At 47.7% G+C, this 24,492-nt stretch overlaps 2 protein-coding genes across 2 annotated transcripts in view; both read right to left on the bottom strand.

The window, feature by feature from the left end:
• The window catches only part of TRAK1 (trafficking kinesin protein 1), a 96,844-nt gene extending 85,602 nt beyond the window's left edge, over positions 1-11,242 (bottom strand). Inside the window, exon 1 of the mRNA XM_052649041.1 lies at positions 11,152-11,242. Within this exon, the coding sequence (XP_052505001.1) occupies positions 11,152-11,242 (91 nt within the window). The remainder of the gene's footprint in view (positions 1-11,151) is intronic.
• Positions 11,243-14,993: 3,751 nt separating this feature from the next.
• LOC128051835 (translation initiation factor IF-2) overlaps positions 14,994-24,492 on the bottom strand; it is a 56,135-nt gene continuing 46,636 nt past the window's right edge. The window contains exon 3 of the mRNA XM_052644444.1: positions 14,994-15,137. Coding sequence (XP_052500404.1) covers positions 15,027-15,137 — 111 coding nt within the window. The 3' untranslated portion in view covers positions 14,994-15,026. The remainder of the gene's footprint in view (positions 15,138-24,492) is intronic.

Below are 24,492 nucleotides of genomic sequence, written 5' to 3' on the forward strand. Positions count from 1 at the left end.
CTTCCACTCCCTTGAGTACTTTGCTTTGAAACTTCCTGAGACAGAGAACATCACTAAAGCTTTACTTCTGACCCATTCAGGGACTTTGTCTTCACACAGGAGCACATCAGACATGACTGATCTTACTTTTGTCCTGCCTCCTGGTAGTTCTACTCTCTTGAGGTCTCATTACTTATCTGTCTTTTGTTTTATAGACCATGTGCCTCCAGACTCTTTTTTTTTTTTTGTAATGATTTAGGGCAGAATTTTCTTCAAGTGTTGGAAATAGATGGTGCCAAACAATGTGAAGGGTGGCCTCCAACTCTGAGTTACCATCGCCATTCACTCTTTGAGCTACACAAACACTATGATTTTCTTGTGGGGGTTCATGATGTGAAAGAGAAGGAAACACTGATTTGAAAGGTTCACATTCTATCGCTAAAATATGGCATCTTATGATGCTAGTGGCTTCCCAGACACCCACAATCTCCCGCTTTCCTTAGTATCGAAGACCTGGGAAGACTCATTTCTTAGCCTCCCTTATAGCAAGGTGTGACCAAGAGTGTTAAGTTCTGGTCACTGAGATTTAAGTAGTGGTGTGGTGAGGCTTTTCTAAAGGTGTCTTTCTAGAGGCTGGAATTTGGACATGACAGCTGGAACTTCAGTAACCTTCTGAGAACATGAGGTGACTTTGGGGATAAAAAGCATGAGTATGGTGGAACTGAAGGACAGGAGAAGCCTGGACTGTTGAGGACAGAAGGGTTATACCAGCACTGCAGAGCCTCCCTCTGAACTGCTTTTATGTGAAAGAAAAATAAATCCTGTGAAGTGAAGGCACTGTTCTCTGCAGCAAAGCCTAAGCCTTACTGATGAAGGTAGTTTCCATTAAGTTATTAATACTAGGAGATAAACGTGTATTTCTCCCATTATCCGTAGCAAAGATAGAATGATTTGCTTACACTTCATCTCACTATTCTCGCTCCTACCTCGGGCTTTGTTGCTCTAATCTGGGGGTTCAGATCCAATTTCCTGTTTTCAAATTAACTCTTTACACTTACATTTGCTTTCTGATTTCCAAATATGTTTACAAACCTGGTATTTATGGTTAGACTCTCCCAGACCCTCACCCTGAGCAGCTGCCAGAGTTCACAGCCCAGTCCCCTGTCTCTCTTCTCCCTCCCAAAGTCAGCCCTTTACCAGGGGACAATGGAAGTCAGTTAGCATAGGCGATAAACTTTGAGAGAAAGAATTCTGTGCCAGATCACAGAGACTTTATTAATAGAACAAATTTTGTGATCCCCAAATACCTACGGTGCCTCTACCATTCAATGCGGTCAACTGTTTTATTGTTAATCTAGATTAACTTCCTGAACAGGAAATTCTGTTTATAAATGAACAATGGTTAGTTTTTCAAAACACCACATGAGATCATGTGGATATTAAAAGACTTCAAACTCATCCCTAAACAGTTCACTACAGCCTGATAATAAACAGTTAAAACAGATGAAACAATAAAACCTAGGCATGAAACAATTCCATGTTACTTGAACCAGGGTTCAAACCAACACAAACATAAATTCAAAATGTATTAATAGAAAATTACAAAAGATAACTTTTTACAAAGCAGAATACAAATAAAGAAATATAAAGCTTTATTAAATATAATAAAGGAAAAAAATTTTAAGTTATCAGGTGACGTTGGTATGATACACAGGTGTCACGAGCAGTTAAAGTTTCTGTTAAGTGTGCACTTGAATAGCACAGATGACTGCTCAAGAAGATCTCTTGCTCTGCTCTCCAAAGCCAGGGATGAGCAAAGAAAACCAAGGACAGCAGAAACCAAGAAGTGACTTCCTGAAAGCTCATTAGAAATGCAGCCCCACTAGGGGCACGTGAGTGCATTGGGGGGGTGACAACTATAGGGCATGGAGTGTCTTTTCAGGGCGATGAAAATGTTCCAAAATTGACTGCGGTGATGACTGCACAACCCTGTGAACATACTAGAAACCATCAAATTATATGCTATAAATGGGTGAATTATATGGTATGTGAATTCTATCTCAATGAAGCGGTTACTCACACAAAAAATGTAACCACAAAGAATGTTTAAAAAGGTCACTAGGCACACCTAGCATCTTTGGACACATCTCCAAATCTTCCACTAAACACTGTTCATAAAAGATGCATCTGAATCTCCCTAAAAGGTTAATCACCTTTCCCACCATTCTAGGAAAGTCCAAGGAATTTCTAATACCCTTCTAGCCATTTCTACTGAAAATGGGTCAAGCAAAATAAGAGCTCATGCTTAAAAACAATAAGCTCTGGCTGCCCAGAGAATCCAACAATATGGACCAACTCTTCATGGCTTAACAATGCTGAGTGGGTAGGGTATTACTGGACCCACTAGAAGCCCTTTGAATTTATTTATTTATTTGGCTTTTCAACTAAAAAGGGATATTTCTCTCTTGTTAAGTTGACATCCTGATACAGATCAGGGCGTGAAGGTGTAGACCAGAAGTCCACCAACTACAGCCCACTACAAAATTCAGTCCCCTGTCTGTTTTTATAAATAAAACTTCCATTGGAACTGAGCTACACCCATTCCTTAAGGTACTGTCTGTGGCTGCTGTCAACTACAACAGCAGAGACCACAGAATCAACAAGCCTGAAACATTTACTCTCTGGCCCTTCAGGAAGAAGCATGCCAACCCCTGGCTCTAGGCCACCGGAGTCTACAGCCTTCCCCCACCCACACCCACCCAGTTCCCTAGCCCAGTGGAGCTAAGGGCTTGAAGGTCACTGAGACCATGGGGTGTTCCTGAAGACCACCTACAAGCCTCTGCCATTCAAGGCCACTCCAGCTACCTGAGGATCTCCTAAAATCCAGGCTGATCTCCCCTCACTTCCCACCCTTGCTGTGGCTCATTGTGAATGGAGTATCATTACACAACTCTGTGACCTTGAGCTGGGCCATGGAACTCCCCTTGGCCAGTGGAATGTGAGTGGACATCACTTACATCATATCCAACCAGAGGCTCCGAATATCCCTGTGTAGTTATATTTGTCCCCTTGAGCTCCTGTCCTCTGCCAGGAGAAGAACATGGCCCTAGACAGCTGCCCCCCTAGGGCCAGACACGTGGAACAGCCCTGAACTGAAGCCCAGGCGTGGAAACTTAAGACCAGGAGCATGGAATAAGTGTTGCAGCAGCCACTGTAGAATCGGGAGTTGTTTGTTACCCAGCATTTCTACAGCAAAACCTGACTAATACATACCCAATTTAAAATCATGTAAAGTACGGCCACTGATAACTAGGAGGATGACGTTTACTGCATAGGGCTGAAATTCCATTACCATCAAGACTTCCTACCAAGTAGTCTAAGCAAGAAAGATGTGGCCATGCTTGGCTTTCATAATACCCTCTTGTACAAAAACGACTTCTGGAACTAACTCAAGCAAAGAACAGATGGGAAGGAGAATAAAGGTGGGACAGACCAAGGCAGGAGAAGGGATGGGGCAGATTTCTTCTGTTCTACACATCTAAAGTTGCCAGCCCTAGCTGTCAGACTCTCGAGACAATTAACTCCTCTTTCTTCCGATCCCTTTCAAAAGTTGGAAACCCCGGGCTGCTGCAGGTGGCTGGTCTCAAGATTAAGGCTGCCACTCCTGCTGCCAGTGCTTCCCTGGCCCACTAGGTGGCGCTGCATCCGCTCCCAGGCAGGCCTGCACCCTCCCTCAGGTCCCAGATGGAGGAAGGAGAGATCAGAATACTCTCAGGCTTTCTTCAAACTTAGACTTGATCCTCCCCACTTTTACTCACCACAAACCCCTACTTAAATAGAACTGAAATAGCACTGAGCAATGGAGTTCAAACCTGAAGTTATGACAACCTGAGTTGTCTGTTGTGAGCTTTTTTCAATACAGGAAAAAAAAATGGAGTAATATTTATCAGATACACGGAAATCTAACACGTCGGATTGGGCATGAGAACAGAATTTCTACCAAAAGAGAAGGGAAGTCAGGGTCCTCCTACCCATCGGCTTTGCCTCTTCCTCATCTTTCTAACCATTAATCCACAAGAACTTCCCTCTCTCCCACCAAGAACATGACCCAGGTGCATGGTCCACCACACAGATCAAAATCCAGCAAGGGATGAGAACCGCCTGGAAGAGGACCATTTGAGTCTCACCCTGAGCTGACTCTCCGGGGGCCTGGGCTTTGTGTCGGCATCCTCTGGCTGCTCTAGCCACACTAGTTCATTTCCTTCCATCTGCCTTTCAAAGCCCTTGCTCATTTGCGACTCACACTACGCCTGGCATGTGCTCACTTGTCTACTGTCCAGCCCCTCCACCCGTGGCATCAGGTCCGCAGTCACCTTCCCCACCGTGCCCATCACCTCCCAGTCAGTCAGACACCATCCAACTCCCCACCTCTCCACTCCTGGACCATCGCCCTCCTGGATCACACCCCGGTCCTCCCAGCTCTCAAGTCCTCCACTCTGACCCCTCCACCACATTACCTCCATCGCCTCTGCCCATCAGCCTGATTCTCACAGCCCTTCCTCCCTCTGTGCTAAGTTCATGGCATCCACAGGACAAAACCCAATTCTGCACAAAAACAAATGGTCCACCTTACTCTGCCCTGCAGCTGGGCTGGGCGGGCTGGGGGGAGGAATTACAAAGCATGCTGGACAGACAGAGAGCCCTAGAATGCCGTGGGCCCCCAGACTCACCACCCCACGTCCCCCTCCAGCATGGTGCCCACAGAGGCCTTCGGGCACCAGGCACAGAAGTGAGAAGGGCTGGGTAGGGTCTGAAACAGCCTCTCCCTGGACAGCGAACTAGGGTAACAGTTCTCTGCACAGCTTCCAGGTGCCCAGCGCAGGAGCTGGCTGGTCCTCTCTCTCTCCTCCTCTCCCAGAGGTTGGTCGTTCCCTCCTGAGGACGCCCCGAACTCCCAGTTCGCAGGCCTCTTCTTCACTCCATTTCTCTCTCTACCCAATTTACCTCCATCCAAGAATTCAGAAGGCTTCCTTGGTAGCTCAGCTGGTAAACAATTCTCCTGCAATGCAGCAGACCCTGGTTCGATTCCCGGGTCAGGAAGATCCCCTGGGGAAGGGATAGGCTACCCACTCCAGTATTCTTGGGCTTCCTTTGTGGCTCAGATGGAAAAGAATCCTCCTGCAATGCAGGAGACCTGGGTTTGGTCCCTGGGTTGGGAAGATCCCCTGGAGGAGGGCACAGCAACCCACTCTGGAGAATCCCCAAGGATAGAGGAGCCTGGTGGGCTACGGTCCGTGGGGTCACAAAGAGTCAGATATAACCGAGCGACTAAGCACAGCACAGCACAAGCATTCAGAAGAGGCCCTGCACCGGCGCTGCAGGCAGGGTGAACGGAGGCCCTCTCTGCTCCATCTTCACCTCCAAGGTGCTTCTAGCTAAATCTCGGCGTTTCCCAATGAGCAGTCCAAAGCCCTTCATTATCACAGGAAGTGTGTTGCCTGACACAATAGGGAAAGGGGCCAGCTTTACAACAGGCCAACTTCACCCCCTCCACATGCTGGAAAACACCAAAGAACATTAACCCAGCACGGCCTATAACCTGTTGTCTCTACCTAAGAGGTCCTGAGTCTTGGCCGACCTAGATCTATCTTGGTTGTAAAAACTTTCTACAAAGGGGGAGAAAAAAAGAACTGTGTTTCTTTTTATGAAGTGGAGGATGGGAAGAACTGGGAAAGGAGAGGAAAGGAGAGGACGAGAAGGGAGGAGAAACAGGTGGCAAGGAGGAGAGAAGAGGGGTTGGAGGAAAAAGAGATGGAGGGAGGGAAGGGGACGAAGTGGGGAGAGGAAGAGAGAAGAAAAGGGAGTAGAATAAGAAAACAGAAAATGGAAGTTCTCCAAGAGCACCGTCTGGAACCAGAGAGCCCACTGGCCCCAGTCTCTATGGCGGTCCCTGTTCTGCAGATGAGACCTTTTCTATCCGGCTTCTTTCACCCCGCACGCTGCTTCCAAGTGCTATCCATGCTATATAGCATATATCAGTACTTCACCCCTTTTTATTCCTGAATCATATCCCATGGTATGAATATACTGCATTTTGTTTATCTAATCATCAACTGATAGACATTTGGGTCTCCTTTCTGGCTATTGTGAATAATGCTGCTTGGAACACACATATAAAGTTTTGTGCGGAATCATGTTTTCATGTCTCTTGGGTACATAACTTGGAGAAAAACTGTTAAGTCATACAGCAGCTACTATGTTTAACCTGAAGAACCACCAGACTGCTTTCCATGGTGCAAGCTTTGGGGAAGTTTGTTACACAGTGACAGATGACTAATACAAGAGAATTAAACGAAGTTAGACACAAGAGGCACTGAGGACAGCATGAAGCACACAGCACTCTGTCAGTGTTAGCTACTATCATCAGAACACCTTCCCACCACAGGGCCTTTGCTCACGCTATCGTCAATGTGTGGATTGCTCCTTCCCTCTCTCCCTCTCTGCTGACACCTACACAGCCTTCAGATTTCTGCCTAAATATGGCTTTCCTACAGGAGCCTTCTTAGAAATGCTACTTCAGAAATCCCCTTTACATAATCTCTAAGCACCCTGTACTTCTGTGAATTATGGACATAGTCATAGTTTTGCGTAACTATTTTCAAGACATTTTTTCCTCTTCTGAAATATAAAAGAATCTCACCCTGGCACACCATCCTACCCTCTGTACACACAACAGAATCTCCAGAATACCTCTTAAAGGCCAACAACCCACTAGAAAAATGAGCAAAGACAAAAAGCAGGCTGTTTGCAGAAAATGACACAATACAGAAAAGGGGAACAGACTCGTTCATAATTAAGAAGAAACAAAATGAGACGAAATACCATTTTGTATGACTATCTGATTAACCATGATGAAAACGGTCAATTAAGCCCAAAGACCCCTGCCTCCCCACATGGACGCTGGGCACTTAACAGATGCAGGCTCTTTGGAGGGCTGTGCTGCGATGCACAGAATATCCTAAATGCATATTCCTGGATAGCCCACAGACATGTGAAATAAGTGACCCAAAAGACATACATGCAAGAATGTTGTTCCTTGGGGCACTGTTAAAAAGCAAACACTGCAGACAAAGCATCTGTCAAGAGGGGACTCACAAAAACAGTGACTCATTCTTGGCCGCTGAGAGGCCAGTATGGTTAACTGCCCTTAGAGCTAATACCTGCACAGCAACCCTATCCACGGGGGCAGCGCCCGCCTGCTCACTACACACTCTAAGGAGGCCAGGTCTGTGAAGCTACAACCAGAACTCAGGCTCCATCATTTCACTTTAGTTTCTCCTTTACATTACTATAAGGCATCCCATCGTTATTTCTAAGATGGTGTATTTAGAAGGATTCATTACCTATTAACCTGGTTAATAAAGGAGGAACTGCACAATGTTTGTTACCAAAAAAAACCCTATTATGTCTGAGAACATAAACAAATGGAAGATGATAATGATAAAGCCAAACCATGAACAACTATGAAGCCATTTCAAAGCATAAGGCACCATAATGTACTGCAATGAAGCAATCATAATATTGTTAATTTTTAAAATGCAGATTTGGGTATACGGTATGGTCCCATTAGTGTATTTTCAGAAAAAAAGAATTAGTTGCATAAAAACTTACTGGAACGATTTTTTAATGGTTAAACTGTACAGATGGAAGGGTGATTACTACTCTACATTGCCTATGCTTTGGTACAATTTTGAGTTTTACTATCTGCATGTGTAATTTTTATCATTAAAACTCTACTTCAATGAACTTAATAGAAGAGAAAAACACACAATGAAGGAGGTTAAATAGGGTCAGAAAGCAACACTGTTGGGTCCAAACCCCAAGGACGCCTGGTTTACAGGAGAGGACAGGTCTCCCCACTCTGCACCTCCTTAAAGATGAGGGGGTATCAGTCCCTGCCCAGCAGGGTTGTGCTGAGAACAAAGTGAGTTTCCAGAGCAGTGCCTGGAAGCCTGCCAGGCACAGAGCAACTACCCAGTAAGTGTCAGCCTTTGTTAGGATCTGTGATGGCTAATTGTCAACTAGACTGAGCCGTGGGGTACCCAGATATTTGGCCGAACATTATTCTGGGTTGTTTCTGTGAGGGTGTTTTTGGATAAGATTAAGATTTAAATCAGTAGACCGAGTGGAACAGATTCCCCCTCCATGATGTGGGCAGGCCTCATCTAATCCACAGCATGGTCTGAATAGAACAAAAAGGCTGACTCTCCCTAGGGTAAGACAGAATTCCTCCTGCCTGACTGCCCTCCAGCTGACATCAGCTTTTTCCTACCTTTGGACTCAAACTGAAACACTGGCTCTTTCTAGGCTGTTAGTGTTCATTGCTCAGTCATATCTGACTTTTTGTGACCCCACAGACTGTAGCCCACCAGGCTCCTTTGTTCATGGAATTCTCCAGGCAAGAATACTTGAGTGGGTACCATTCCCTTCTCCAGGGGATCTCCCTAACCCAGAGATCGAACCCGGGTCTGCTGCTTTGCAGGCAGATTCTTTACGTCTGAGCCACTGAGCCTGCTAATCTCCAGACTGGAATTACACCACTGCCTCTCCTGGGTCTCCAGCTTGCCAACTATATATCTTGGGATGTGTCAGCTTCCATAATTGCATAAGGCAATTCCTTAGAATATGATATGTAAACATATATAATATAATATAATATAATAAAAATAGCCTGTTGGTTCTGTTTCTCAGAGAAGCCCTAACACAAGATCTATTAAATCTGATTTGTTCCAAGTCCAGTTACAGCCATAAAGTTCCTGCTCATGATAGTTTCTGCTTGATTTGCTCAAGTTTGTCTGAGGTCAAGAGAAGAAAGTCAAGGTTCTCGGGGCCATGAGTCCCAGAATCACCAGTGAACTGTGTGGCTGGGAGAACATTCAAACCCACCTGCAAGCCACACCCAGCACTCTCTCTTGCTGAATTGCTTTCAAGTCCCTACAACAAACCTCAGCAGAGGGGGCACAAAAGGATGCTGAGGACAGAGGCGCACGTCTGGCCCTTCCAGTCCCCCTAAAGAGCAGCTTGAACACAGCGTGTGTGAAGCGACAACTGCTCTGATACTTGCAAAGTAAATCAAAGCAAATCCATTATGAAAACCCGGTGCCTAAAGGAACACCCTTAGGAATGCTATTTGTGGCTGGGGGACTCAGTGTACTGCAGCCGTTGCAAAGCACCCCCGATCAAATCTTTAATAACACTACTCTTTATTTTTTATTTTATTTTTTAATTTGGCCATGCCACGCAGCATGTGGGATCTTCATTGCACCACAACTAGGGGTCAAACCCGTGGGCCCTGCATTGGAAGTGCAGAGTTTTACCCAGTGGAATGCCAGGGAAGTCCCTTTATTTTTTTATTTTAACTTATTATTTGCCAGTTTCCTAAAACAGTTTGAAAGAGGCAAAGACTAACATCAATACATCAGATACATTAAAACTTGTCTCAAATTCAGAACAAAAATAAATTATGAAAATAAGAATATATCAGGCATCTATAACTATAGCCTGTCAATCATATGTCAGGACTCTTACTAATAATTGTAACTAAAATTTACAGTACATGTCAAAACCCTGTCTAATAAATATTCTACCCACTCACCTAAGGATGAGGAGTGGAGGAGAAGCAAGGTCAGCATGTTTAAAAGACAAAAGTGAGTGTTTTTGTGTTTTGCTGAAGATTTAAGTGTTAGCTCTAAAACCAGCATAACAGGGCCCTCCTCCTGCACTGCATTTGCAAAAACAGACCAAATGCTAAACCGGGGCCATTCAACTGAGAGAAGCAAAGATCATTTCTAAGTTATGAATTCAGCAAAGGATGTGCAGTTCCCTAGACTCTAATTCACATTTTCTCACTCTGTAAAAGAAGGGGTGTTTCATCGTCCATTTTTTTCTGTTTCATTTAGCTAAGTAAGGACCATTAACATTATACATTTTCAATGGAAAACACAATAAAAATTTTATACTAGACAGGAATTGATAAGCAAGACTTCACATTTAATTCATAAAAGATGTCCATAACATTTTATTTGAGCATGTTTTCAGAGGATAAGTCACCAAGTCTGATGGCTTAAATTGGTGACAGAAAAGGAACAAATCTGAAATGGTGGCCCTACAATGACAAGGACACCCAGATAGGACAGTTCCCATGAGCATGGTGGGAGCAATCCTGGCCGGCTCACAGTGAGTCACTTCCACCTCTGCCCACCTCCAGGGCTCTGAGGGGGAGACCATATCTCACCTGTGAACACCATCAAAAAGCTGGCCTCAGAAAGATGCTAGTTGAACAGAATTACTGACCAAGCCTGAAGATATTTTACACACACACCACAGCATCTCTATAATCTCCCATCCAGAGTTCTCACATGTCTTGAAACCTACAACTGAATGGAATAAGAAGAGCTCAGGCTTCCGAGAAACTCACTGGTGTGTGGTCCCAGACAGACCATGAGTAACAGCATACAGACAGGACAGAAACTAGATGCACCAACTGTCGGACTCTGATCAGCTTAGAGGAAGTGAGCAGAAACATTAGCCCCACAACATGAGACAAGCCAGAGCAGAACCGATTAGCAAGCTCACCATCACCAGGGTGTGGACGGGAGGGACAGGACCAAGCACATTTAATACCGAGGGAAAAAAGAGAAAACTGAGGGTAGTAAAAGAGAAAAGGATGGGGGGAGACACTGTCTGACTGTGTTCCTCACCTTCTGAAAAATCCCTTGCTGACCCAGACACCAGATGAGGCTTTAAGAAACCAGGATAAGACACAGGATCAGGAAAATCATAGAGGAGGAGAGGTCAGAGGTGACCTTGGAGACCTTGCTCAGCCGCTTCAGAGAATTTTGGAGGGCAAGGTGGTGGGAGTTCTGAAGCCTGGTCCCAACTAACCCACCCCTCCTGAGCCTGGATGAGGGACTAAGAGTGGGGTGAGCGGCTTCCAAGGTCCCTCCACTCTGCATGTCAGCAAGTCAATACTGCAGTTTCCCATCCCAGGTCCAAGGACAACCTGCCAAGCTGAACAGAACAGGAGAGAAACGACTTCTGCGGACTCTCGCCTCTCTGGCCCCAATCTTCACAAAGGAAAGCACAGTGGACATGCTGGGCAAACACACTCACCACATGAGCTTGTCCGAATGAGCCTGCCTGGGCAGAGTCCTGGCAGAGGCTGGGCCCTCATGGGCTGCCCGAACTGAAACACCAAAGCCATGTGCAGAAAGAGACTCCAGCGGCAGCTCAGAGCGAAGAGCGATCCTCCATTAGCACCCAGCCTGGGCAGCACCTCGGCCCAGCCACCTTCTGCACCTACTCAGCATTTCTCTGAGTTTGCTTGTTGGGGCAAATCCTAAGACTGTGCACTGCCCTGGAAGCACAATGGGTTACGTAACTCCAGGCAGCCTGGGCACCCTATCGGCTCATCTCGTTAAACCACCCCAAACCAAAAAATGACGCACCCCAAAATGTGATACCCCTGGGGAGGAGGAGGGGGAGGGGGAGCGGGGCTTTGTGCTGGGCAATTTGGCTTTGCCTAAAAATTAGAGAGGAACAAAAAGCCTGTTGTTCATCTCAGCGCTCCCTGGGAACCGGGGGTGGCATGGATTTATCTGAGGCTGGATGCCAAGCGGTCTCCCAGGACTGCGCTTGGCAAAGCCCTTGGAGTCCACATACATGTTGTTGGGGATACTCAAGAGGGTTTTCTGGTTTGTGTCTTCCTCCCAAAGACCAACATATAAAGCTTTAACCTGAGTGTGTTCTGCACTGTCTGGCTGCCTTAAGCACGTAACAGTGGCTGTGTTTACACTCTTGCTTACCAAGCCACTGCCAAACGTGACAGCGCTGAGCTGTTTCTCAGCTGTCCCATGGCGCCTGCTTCGGATGTTCCAGCAAAGACCCGCCAGCTACCACGCCCCATAGGGCTTGACGTTTCAGCACTGCCATTCTGCCATTACTCTGCCCTCGTTTGTCACGTTCGAAGTGAAACTACTTTAACGAGTGAAACGCTTCCTGGATTTCACTGGCAAAATGCCACTAGAATCCCAGCGGTGAGCTTATGTGTTCAGACAAATGAAAATGCAGTTGGGACGCTGCCTCCTCTGGGAAGGCCCCCTGGTCTGCCCCATCCTTTCCCCTTCAAGGCTCAGCCAGGCCCCCTCCTTGGTGTTCTTCCGTGTGCCTAACCATTGGTCTGACCATGCTGCATAGCCTATTTCTACTCGCTTCTTTGTCTCCCCACCTGGACTGTATTCCTGGCGGAGGTGGGGCAGGGAACATGCATCTTAGGGTCAGGATCTACATCAAGCCCCACACCTTAGAGCTCAGGGATCTGAAGGCAGGATGCTGAGCTTTTCCTGATTTAACCAACATTCCCCACTTCATGGGAATGCAGTAATAATTAATCGACACATTTCATTCACTCAGCAAATAGTTACTGAGTAACGGCCACATGCAGGTGCTCTTACAGTCATGAGACTCAAGGGTGCACAAAATCCGCGCCCTTGCCTTTGTGATTGCCCTAGCAGCAGTTTTTATTTACCTGCAAGTTTGGTCAACAGAATGCCACCATGGTAGTGCATGGCTAAATCTGGGGAAGAAGCTAAAGCAGGTAAGGGAGATGGGGAAAGGGGTAGACCATTCTCTCTGCAGGGGACTCACTAAAGGCCTCCAAGGAAATGCCATTTGGAGAAAGTACAGTAGGAATCAGGAGGCCACCTGCGGTTAAGGCCACCCAGGAGCTGGGCGGCAGCAAGAACAAAGGCCCTGAGGTGGGACGTTCTGGGTCTGTCCAAAAATTAGTGAGGAGGCCAGTGTATCTGGAATGGAGTGAGCTGAAGAGGAGATAGGTCAAAGGGGCACAGGAAACTCTATCACTTAAGCCATGGACAGAAGGGAGCCTAGGGGAGGTGTGGAGCAGAAGAGTTAAGCCATCCAACTTTGTATTTAGAAAGTCACTCCTTTGGATAGGCAGAGACTGGACTGCACAGAGGCAAGCAAGGAAGCAGGAGGCCCAGTCAGGAGGCCACTGCAACAATCTGAGCATGAGATGAAGGTGGCTTCAACCAGTTACTGTTGGGGCTGGCGAGAACCAGTCAAACTCTGGACACAGTGTGAACCATGAGTCACTAGACTTCCTAGCGAACCAAGATAGCAAAGAGATACAGAGGTCACGAGTGCCTCCAAGGCTTCTGGCCTGAGCAGCTGAAAGGGCAAAAGGACCATTTAGAAAGACTGCAAAGAAAGCAGGTGGAGGAGGAAACCAGGAGTTCAGTGAAGGCCAGGGTAGTGAGAGAAGCCCGTCAGGCATCCACGTCAAATGCTGTGCTGTGGAGCCAGACCCTCACATCTGGCCTTCAGGGAGAAAGTCCAGCATGAGGGCAGGTGCTGGTAGCAGTCAGCGTAGAGGCAGGTTCCAACTCCTGGAGCCTGGGGGAGACCACTTAGGGAGTCGCAGACCCAGGAGAGAGAAGAGCTGAGCCCCGGGGCCTCCCAGTTCCTGGAGAGGAGCAGCCAGCCAGGTCAAGACCCAAAGCCAAGGGAGGACCACATTTTCAGGAGAAGGGGGTGGCTGGCAGTGTCAACTCCTGCCGAGAAGGCTGAGGATGGACTGCCGAACTGCACGAGGCCGTCAGTACTGGGGGTACGGTGGGGTCTAAGCCTGTGTGTAGTGGACACACGAGAGAACAGGAGAAAAACCAGAATCGGCAAACCAAAGAGCAGAGACAGGGATGCTGGCTGTGGGGAAAAGAGCAAAGAAGCATTCCTTTTAAGAAGGAGGGTGTGGTTACCTGTTTTTGTGCTAATAGGAAAGACACAGGAGCAAGGAGAAATGGATGGTATGGTAGAGACAGGACAGGTGCTGGATGCGTGTCCTTTGGGGGCCAGGCAAGTAGCAGGAGGATTCAGCACACAAGTGGAGGAAGTGCTCGGCACCCAGGGGTTCGGCTGGGATCCCCGGCATCTCCACGTCCCTCTTGGCCAGGAAGCTTTTGACATGGGGTGGGGTGGGGTCCTCTATGCTTAACTGGTGAGAAAATGGTGAAAACCAACTGGAAGCAAACCTGCATATCTGAAACTGTCAATGAACATTATTTCCAACAAGAATGTGAAAGCAAGCAGTGCAGAGAAGGTGAGACCTGGGCAGAAACTTCGATAAAAACGCAACTGGATGTATCACAATGATCCTCTCGGCTGTTCCGCACACCAGCCCTCACTGTTCCCACTCACAGCCCCTCCGGTGCTGGCTCCAAACACTTGTCATGAGGATCCCTCAGGGAGAGAAACAAGCCAGAGCTCCATTACAATGTGCCTGAATAGCAGGTGCTGCCAGTGCACTGGGTGGGTGGGGGGTGGATCCCCCTGTTCCCAGGACACTGGGAAGGTGCAACTGACACAGGCGTCCATGAGAACTTGAACTTGACAGTGTGCACAGGGCCCTGCGGGGAGTTCCCCGCTGCTGCAGCCCACAGCATCATGGCGTGTTATTTTCATTACACCTGTTTTATGTCGGAAGAAACAGAGCCTCAGGGAGAGGGGCGAGGGACCAAACCACCCTGAGCACCGCTACGGGCCGGGCGCACTGCTCAAGACTCAGTGCTCCCATCTTTAACCTTCAGGACAATTCCATCACACAGTGTCTTCATCTCAGACAGTTCAGTTCTGGACAGCAGGTCTCACAATCCCAAAGCTGTGACTCCTTGCCCTTTGGTGGTCTCTCCTCAACCTCCAGTCCCTTCCCAGACCCCCTCCTGCGGCCCCACCATTACCCAGTCCTCACTGACTCCCCCATCCCTGGCAGGGAGAGGCCCCCTTACCGGTGATGGTGCAGGCATCTCGGTACCCTCTGCAGCTGGGCGCATCTTCCACGGCCTCGCTCACATAGTGCTCCTCGGGGATGCCCAGGCCGCAGGCTAGGACTGCATGGTTGCACGCCTCCGAAGGGGGCACAGAGTTGGCCAAAGTGTCGTCGTGCAGAGCTGTGGCGTCCAGCTTGGCAGGTTTCACAGGGAGGTGCCTACTGCCATCGGTGGCCCAACTGCTGGAGTCTGGGGCAGTCGGGCAGACAGCCCCCAGGAGGTCTGGCACACTGGCAGCAGCTCCTCACGGGGAACCTAAGGGACAAGCCAGAGACAGGAGCACGGTGACTTAGAATCTCTGAAAAAAATGAACAAAATCTTCAGAAAATAAGAGCCCTCAGATGATGAGTGATCACATTGCAAATTTTGTTTCCTTTGAGCCAAGGTATTTCCAACTGAATTCTTCAGTTTCGATAAAGAATTGCAAGTGAAGTTCTATTCAACCACTCAGGGACCAGTACAGACTGAAATACAGGGCATGTGACTTCATTTACTAACTGAAACCTGTCTGAAAGCAGCTCTAAGCAAATAGACAGACTGGACCACAGCTAAGATGAGGGCACCTACCCTGATATGGGGCTCTCCAGGTGGCTCAGCTGTAGAGAAATGCCTGGCAGTGCAGGAGACGTGGGTTTATCCCTGGGTCAGGAAGATCCCCTGGAGAAGGAAATGGCAACCCACTCCAGTATTCTTGCCTGGGAAATCCCATGGACAGAGGGGCCTGGTGGGCTACAGTCCATGGGGTCACAAAAGAGTTGAACACGACTTCGCAGCTACACAACAACCACCCTGAAATGACCATACCCAGGCCACTTGGCAGCCACACAGAGTGTGGGAAGCGCTGTGTGTGAGCATTCTGTACAAGACACAGACCCTTCTATCTGTTTGCTCAGTCACCCAGTGAGTGTCTGACTCTTAGTCCAGCTCTTACCAGTCTGATATTTATAGCTGAAGGACAGGGGTCCTCAGAGAGGTTCAGAAGTTTCCAAAGGTCACAGAGCCAGGTGTGAACTAAGAAAAGGGATAGGAACTCCGTGGGGAAATGATCCTAGGCACCTGGCCACTGCCCCTCACTCTAGTGTATGCAGACATTTCCAAGACTTCACACGGGGTTCAGGAACAAAGCAGTCGCAGCCCTGGACGCTCTCTGGCTCCGGCCAACCCTGGCACACCAAGCAAAAGACTTCTTTCAGGCAGAGGAAAACAAACGAGGCTTAAGGAAAGTGAGGGTGGACGGCCCTGAGAGATGAAAGCGCCTCTGTCTTACTCAGTTCTACTTGGGGAGCTTGCAGGAAGGAGAGATCTTTCTTAGCAGAGGAGTGAGAAATCCTGCATCCGGGTCAAGCTGTCAGCAAAACAGGGGCCAGGAAAGGAAGCAGGAAAAAAGAACGCAAGCAGGCCAGTGGTTTTGCATTTGAGCTGAGGGGATTATCTTGCCTCTCGCTGGGGTCCTTGGCCCAGGTGCCCTGCCTCACTCTTCTCCTCCACTCGTGGTCCACGATTCCAGCCCCCAGGCTACCAAGCCTAATCCAGTTTGCTGCCAACAGAAAACATGTATGCATGCTCCTACAGTTTCCTTCTTCTCCAGCATGGGATTGTTTTTGCAGCTCAGAACTTGAGCTAAAACCCCCCAGAGCTGTGTGACACTGGGGGGATAGTGTTGCTCCTCCAGGCCTCAGCCACACCATCATGAACAAAGAAGGGACTGAATGAGCATCAGAAAACCAGTGGCCTTGCAGCTGAGCCACGCCAGGAACCCCAAATGCAGGTAGGCGGAGCTGCAGGAGGGCGTCTGTGTCCTCCTCAGCCCTTCCCCCACTCCCCCAGTGATATTAGCATGAACCCTCTGCCACCCATGCGGAGGTGACCTCTGGCAGGAGAGTCAAGTGACACTGTGCAGACAGAGCTGCCCTCTGTGAACACGAATCACTCATTTCCCAAGAGATAAAGGAAGAGGTTCCTCGAGGACAAACTTCCTCCAGGCTGTCAGAAGGAAACCAGAACAGAACTTTGGGGCTGGAGGTCCAAAAGGTGACAAGGAGAAACCCATGCTGGGGGATGGGGGAACCTCTCCAGGATCAGCCAGGTGCCTGAGCTTTCAAGGTTTATGTTCTGGGGGAGCAGAGGCAGCCAATATATCCAGGGACTAACTTACAGTCACAGTTCAGCAATTCTGAACCAACAGGTCCCAGAATAGCAAAAGTTTTCATCAAGGGACAAATTGTTTACCAGGACCATATAGCCCTCTACTTCTACTGTGACAAACTGCCACAAATTTCGTGTTCTGAAATAGTCATTCGTCAAGGCAAGACTGCTATAGGTTGTAGCAGTCCAACAGGAGCCTTGCCAGGCGGGCTCCAGCCAAGGCATCAGCAAGGCTGAGCTCCTTCCTGGAGCTACAGGGAAGAACTCATATCCAGGCTTATGCAGAGTTGTTGGCAAAAATCAGCTACCTGTGGCTGCAGGACTGATGACCGTACTTCCATGCTGGCTGTCAGCCTGGGGCTGGTCTTTGTTGCTCAGGGCTGCCCGTGTTCCTTCTCATGCTTTCCATGGGCTCCGAAAGGCCTCTCTCCAGTCCCTGCACGTGACCCCTAGGTCTCAGAGCCAGCAAAGGCATGTGGAGTCCACATGCTCTCTGCTTCTGCTGCATCTTTCTCGCCTCCTCTCCTGTTCTTTTCTGTTTTCAAAGGCTCATAATCCAGGACAATCTCCCTATCTTAAAGTCATGTGACCAATAACCTTATTTCCATCTGCAAAGTCCTCTCTTAGCAGTACCTAGATCACTGCTTGACTGATTAACCAGGGGATAGGAATCTTGATAGAACAACTTGAGATTTTGCCTCCCTCAAGGGCCTTTGGTTCTAAAAGAAACAGGATGCTTTAGAAGGCCCCACATTTCCCCAAGCCTAGTGAGAAGGCAAACCAGTCAGCCCACAGCCACCCAGACCCTTTTGGTTCTACAGGAAGATTTAGATCCAACGATGGGTATCACGCAGGACTGGGTTTAGTCCCAGCTCAACCATTCCCTACAGACTGCAGGGGTCAGGTCCCAGATAGACTCATCTATAAAACATGGGTACCACTAACCAGTTGTCAAGTTGCTGGAAGAAGATAGTCTGCCAGGCCTAGGACAGCAGGCCTGAAACTGAATTAAAAGTTAGGAGACCTGCCCTAAGGATCATAAGCATTTAAGTACCTGAATGTGCAGTGGAGGCATTTTTTCAATACTTATTTTTATCTTAGGAATAATAACATTAGGCCAGGGAACTTGCAGGCTGTGGATGGTCCTAGGAAAAAGGACCATTTGAAATCAGGGTGAACACTCCAGAACCTTGACACCTGCTTCAGGATGACTTGCTTACAACCTATTAATATCTTGACTATGGCATGACTGGCACCGGAGCTCCCCCATCTCTGGCCAGGGCCATGTGCTTTGTTGCCATCTTCAACTACTTCTCTGAGCAAACTGCTGCCTGCTTAACAGGTGGTAAGATGAACACGTGCTTTTTGAAAGTGCAGAGAGCCCCAGCATTCCTTGCAAAATGAGCTGCAGGTCTGGCACTGGGCTTGGTCTTTTAAATACATGACCTTGTTCAAGGTTCACAACCTATAAAGTAATATCAGTATCTGCTTTCTACAGGAGAGAAAACAGGCTCAGAGAGATTAAATAACTTATCCAGGATTTGAACCTAGATTTTTTTTCCCTTTATCATATTTTTTCACTGAAGTTTAGTTGATTTACAATGTTGTATTAATTTCTGCTATACAGCAAAGTGATTCAGTTATACGTATATACATTCTTTTTCATATTCTTCTCCATTATGGTTTATTACAGGATATTGAATATAGTTCCCCGTGCTACACAGTAGGACCCTGTTGTCTATCCATTCTATATATAAATGCTTGTATCTGCTAACCCCAACGTCCCACTCCATTCCTCCCCCAACACCTCCCTGTCTTTGGCAACCATAAGTCTGTCCTCTACGTCTGTGAGTCCGTTTTGCAGACGTTTGTGTCACATTTGAGAGTCCACATGTATGAACCTAGATTTAAATGGCTCCAAAGATGCTGCACTCTCAGAGTTGTGAATTGTGCTTATGTGTTTAAAGTTGTTCTATGTCCAATGGAGAATCAGATGTTTCATGAGATCTTGACCAATGATCGTTCTCCTGCGTCTGTCCACTGTCTTTTCTTTCTAGTTCTACCAGTTTATTGCTACCAACCCGTCACGCTCCACCCTCATGCGCACATGCTCAGTCATGTGACCCCATGGACTGCAGCCCGCCAGGCTCCTCTGTCCACGGATTTTCCCAGGCAAGAATACTGGAGTGGGTTGCCATGTCCACTGTCTTTAAAACCAAGGCTCTTGCCATAACAGAGGCAAAGGAACTCAAAACCCCATTGAGACCACTCAATTCCTTGCAAGAAATACACCTCAGACAGCCCAGAGATGGGGTCTGGCCTCCAGGGCCATGCCGAGCTGGCTCACAGCTGATGGGCGACCGTACTGGCTTGCTCCTCTTCTACCACCTCATCTGACCTTTCTGGCCAGCTCCTTAAATAACAGGACAAGGGGCTAAAGAGCGGAAAACATGATGTAAGAGTTGAACAGCTGGAGAGGGAGGAGATGAGCTGCAGTTTTGCAGCAATAGTGCAGAACTGCCAAAAGCAGCCACTGGTCCTACAGGAGGATACTGCTCACTGAGGGCTTTCACATGGGCGTAATGCCCTTTGTCCTGTAAAATAAATCTACAGCACAGCTTGGTAGATCTCCTCATTTTGTGAGGTAGGGGGTAGGGAATTTAAGCGACTTGCTCAAAGTTTTCTTCATGTAACTGGCAAGAAGCAGGACTGGAAGTATTTCTTATTTACTCAAAAATTTCAGCTACTGCTACACCATGACACTGCACAAGGAGGGAGCAGTTTGGGAGAGGGCATATGTGGCTACCCACAGAACGCGTAAGAAGACTTGGAACAGCTAATATCAGCAACTACAGCTTCCCTGGTGGCTCAGACAGTAAAGCGTCTGTCTGCAATGCGGGAGACCTGGGTTCAATCCCTGGGGTTGGGATGATCCCCTGGAGAAGGAAATGGTAGCCCACTCCCGTACTCTTGCCTGGAAAATCCCATGGACGGAGGAGCCTGGTAGGCTACAGTCCAAGGGGTTACAAAGAGTCGGACACGCCTGAGCGACTTCACTTTCACAGCCAGAAAGAGCCACATTGGGAACCAAAGGCACAGGAAAGGCGATGCCCTGTGGTCTCCAGGAGGGCTATCATGACCTTCTGTGAAGTCCTATGAGACCCCTGAGGGTCCCTGGCGAATGAGAGGCCGGGACATCTGGAGACTAATACTAGAATGACTGAAGGAAGAACTTGAGCATGGGATGGGGGCTGCACACTTGTGCCCATCACGCATGACCAACACCTGTGCCGTCACACGCATACAGCACTTGCACCTCACGCATGAACCCAACAGGCGTGCCTGACACGTGCGCAGCTGCAGTCACGTGCCCTTGTCATGTGTCCCCGCCACGTGTCGCTGACCCATGCAGCAGAGATGTGCGCCCGTCACGTGCCCCTGACCCGTGCACCAGAGAGGTGCACCCATCACATGAGCGGCTCCTATACATGCACCTAGTATGTGTGGGACGCCTCTGTGTCTTTCCTCCCTTGCTCTGTCTCTCTCTTCCACATGTTCTCATGCCTAGGCACCCACATACACATGTGAAATAAATTTCATTCTTAAGGCTATACTGTTCTCCAGCTCTGAAGGTGAATCTCACCCCACCCCACCCACCCCACTATTTTTTTAAAATCAAGAATCGCTCAAAGAACACTTCCATCACTCAAGGCAATGACTCTGACCAAGCTTAGTCCCATAACTCAACCTTCTCTTTCGAAACTGTGCTAAGGACAGAAACAAATCCACCAACAAAGCCACTGTCCCCTACAGATCCCTAAGAAGTAAGGAGAAATCTATTTCATCCATCAGGTCTCACTGAATGAAAACTGTCATGTGACCAAATTCCTTGGTTTCCAAAAATAATTCTGCTGCAACCCACAGAACAGAAGTGCCCAGCTATCCCGCCTTCTGCAAGCCCTGCCGCATCTCCTGAAAAAAGGAGAATAAAAAGGCAGCACGCTCTAACAGTCTTACGTAACAGTCCCGGTCTATCCGGCTGGCGGCAACAGATTTATAACACACCATAAATAGCTCCCTCTCTGGGGAAAAGAGACCAAGTAGGGAGGCTGTGCTGTGGAGCCTCTCCTCTTTCGTCCCCAACAGAACCTTCATGTGTCTTCCAGCACAAAGCAAGTTCAGGGAGACCAGCTGGCCCACGTCCAGCGCAGATATAAGTTACCTAAGAGACCCTAAAAGCTGAGCAAGATGTTAAGGGAGTACTGTCTCCCAAGTTAGCATACGAACCACATGCTCCCCTGCAGACAGGCTCCCCAGTATGCCTACAGGGCTGCTCTGTGCTTCCAAGCCAAACTGGGGGGAAGCAGTGCTCTCTGGACATTTCATTCTGCCAGCCAGGGAATGTAAGGCCAGCCTGATGGGTGGCAGGTAGGCTGGAGATGGTTCTTGGTGGAGCATCCCCGCCCGTATGCTCCCTGCCCCAATTCTAACCCCCTATCAGAAAATTCAGATCTGCAGCGGAGTCCCCTCCATATCTCCAAGTCCAGGGAGGAGTCCAGCCTTTGACTAGAAGCTGGTCAAAGTTAGACAGGGTGGCAAGAACAAGAACTTCATCCCAAGCCCCTGTGGGGTGGCTTGCTGGAAATCTCTGTGATTCCAGAATAGAAAGATGTTGCTATGAAGAAAGAAAACGTCCCCTGAGAAAACCTACATGTCCCAAACAAGGAAGCCCTGCCGTCCACACTGTATGAGCTGCCACTTCGAAGGGGTGTGGGATGTCTGGGGAGCAAGAAATGGAGAGAGAGAGTTGGGATCCACGGGCAAGGCAAGTGCACGAGGCCAGAGTCAGTAATAAACCATGTACAGCCAGAACAGCAGCTGCAGTGCTGTCACGCTTGAGGATAAAGTTAATACAATAACCAGAGTGAGAAAGAGGCCCAGGAGTGTGGCGCCAGGGTGGGAGAGGAAGAGGGAAGAGAACAGGTCTCTGTACATGACCCCTCCTTGAGTCCTGGCTCTCACCGCACTCACTCCCCAGGTGGAGTCTGGAGTTTAAAAACTCATAATGACTCCAACAAGGAAAAGAGCACGAACGGTTCCCATTTATCACAGTGACTGTGACTGTGAGCCCGGCCAGGCCTGGGTGCATTACCCCAGGGAATGCTGACCTAAAACTCATAAGACCTGTAGGCCGGCATCATGCCCCTCCTCCAGTTGTTGGCAGGGAAACTGGGGCTGGAGGTTTCTCCCCACAGTCCCAAGAACCGAGGTGGGGCTGGTGTTGAACCCAAGGGTGTTTATGTTTAATGCCTTAGCACATGCAAACATACCAATAAATGCAAACATCAGTTTAGTTCACGGTATCCTTCTCTTGGGCTTCCATGGTGGTGCTAGTGGTAAAAAACAAAAAAAAAAAAACGCACCTGCCAATGCAGGAGACAGGGGTTCAATCCCTGGGTCGGGAAGATCCCTTGGAGGAGGGCATGGCAATCCATTCCAGTTTTCTTGCCTGGAAAATACCGCAGACAGAGGAGCCTAGTGGGCCATGGTCCACAGGGTCACAAAGAGTCAGACACGACTAAAGCAACGGCACACACAGCACATCCTCTCTTACCACTTATGTAGATCTGAAATATTTCAAAAACCAGGTGGGACATAAAAAAGCAATCCTACATGAAAAAGAAAAATTCAAGATTATAAGAGAATGTCCATTATAAGACAAACGCTTTCAAAGAGAGTATGAAAATTATTTTATACTGAAAAAATGTTAACTTCTCCAATAAAAAGGCTCATGTAGGGAATCATTATGAGAAAAAATTCCAATAGTAGTTTTCAGGAGAAAAATCACAAGTAATCAGAGCAACAATAATGAAAACAAGTATGAGACACTCTTTTGCCATCTATCCCACTGCACACTTTTTCCCCTACTTATAATCTGTGCTGCTGATCATGCAGGTTATGAGGTGGTTCATGCTCAGAAGCGTGCATCAAAAGCAGTTCCAAATGCCTTCTTTTTAATGGCTGAGTAATACTCCATTGTGTATATGTACCACAGCTTTCTTATCCATTCGTCTGCTGATGGACATCTAAGTTGCTTCCATGTCCTGGCTATTATAAACAGTGCTGCGATGATCATTGGGGTTCACGTGTCTCTTTCAATTCTGGTTTCCTCAGTGTGTATGCCCAGCAGTGGGACTGCTGGGTCATATAGCAGTTCTATTTTCCAGTTTTTTAAGGAATCCCCACACTGTTCTCCATAGTGGCTGGACTAGTTTGCATTCCCACCAACAGTGTAAGAGGGTTCCCTTTTCTCCACACCCTCTCCAGCATTTATTGTTTGTAGATTTTTTGATAGCAGCCATTCTGACTGGCATGAGATGGTACCTCATTGTGGTTTTGATTTGCATTTCTCTGATAATGAGTGACGTTGAGCATCTTTTCATGTATTTTTTACCCATCTGTATCTCCTTCTTAGGAGAAATGTCTGTTTAGTTCTTTGGTCCATTTTTTGATTGGGTCATTTATTTTTGTGGTATTGAGCTGCATGAGCTGCTTGTATATTTTTGAGATTAATTCTTTGTATACCCATGGATGATTCATGTGAATGTATAGCAAAAACCACTACAATATTATAAGGTAATTAGCCTCCAATTAAAATAAATTAATTAATTTACAAAAAAAAAGCAATTCCACTTCTGCAATAATTTCCTAAGGAAAAACCATAACTGTGTGCAGAGACTGACCTTTCCCCCTTCAGCACTAAGTCACAATAAGAAACCAGAAAACAAAGTTGTCTAATAATACAGATTTCAATAAAAATAAAGCATGGTCCAACCATATAAGAGGCCTGCACATGTCCCATTTCTAATGATACTGCAGAGAAACCCATGCAAGCCAAGAAGAGAGGCTCGGGATAAAATGAATGGGGAAAAAGGCAAGTCACAAAACAGTGTTTAGAATATAGTGTCTCTGTTTTAATAAAAACAAGATGCATAAAATATAATCGAAGAGTACTTCCAGTAGAATTTCATCTCTGTAAGCATCCTTTCCCCATCCACAGAACTACACCCAAACAGTCTTGTTACCCCTCCTTATTAGGTCCTTGGCTGTCCTCCAGCACGACAGTCCAGCCCTGACCTCTCCATGCTTCAGCACTGACTGCGGCATCATCTGACCAGCCCACACATTTAAACAGCCTGGATATGAGCACATTTCCTCACCCTGGCCACACAGGCGCAACTGCATTTCCTAAAGCACACCCACTATAAGCTCAGCCCCTCTGGGAACAGAAAGACACAGTCGCTGTGAGTCACCATGGGATGCTGGGCAAGTTAAAGTCAATTAAGCCTCAGTTTTCTCATCTACAAAATGGGAAGTAATATAAATACCTAACAGTGCAAGGCTCTCATGGAAGTGAAAGGAGCTAATACACTACAGGCAAAATGTCCTCTAGTGAAAGTGAAAG

This window comes from Budorcas taxicolor, chromosome 1 (genome assembly GCF_023091745.1).
Source record: "Budorcas taxicolor isolate Tak-1 chromosome 1, Takin1.1, whole genome shotgun sequence".
NCBI lineage: Eukaryota > Metazoa > Chordata > Mammalia > Artiodactyla > Bovidae > Budorcas > Budorcas taxicolor.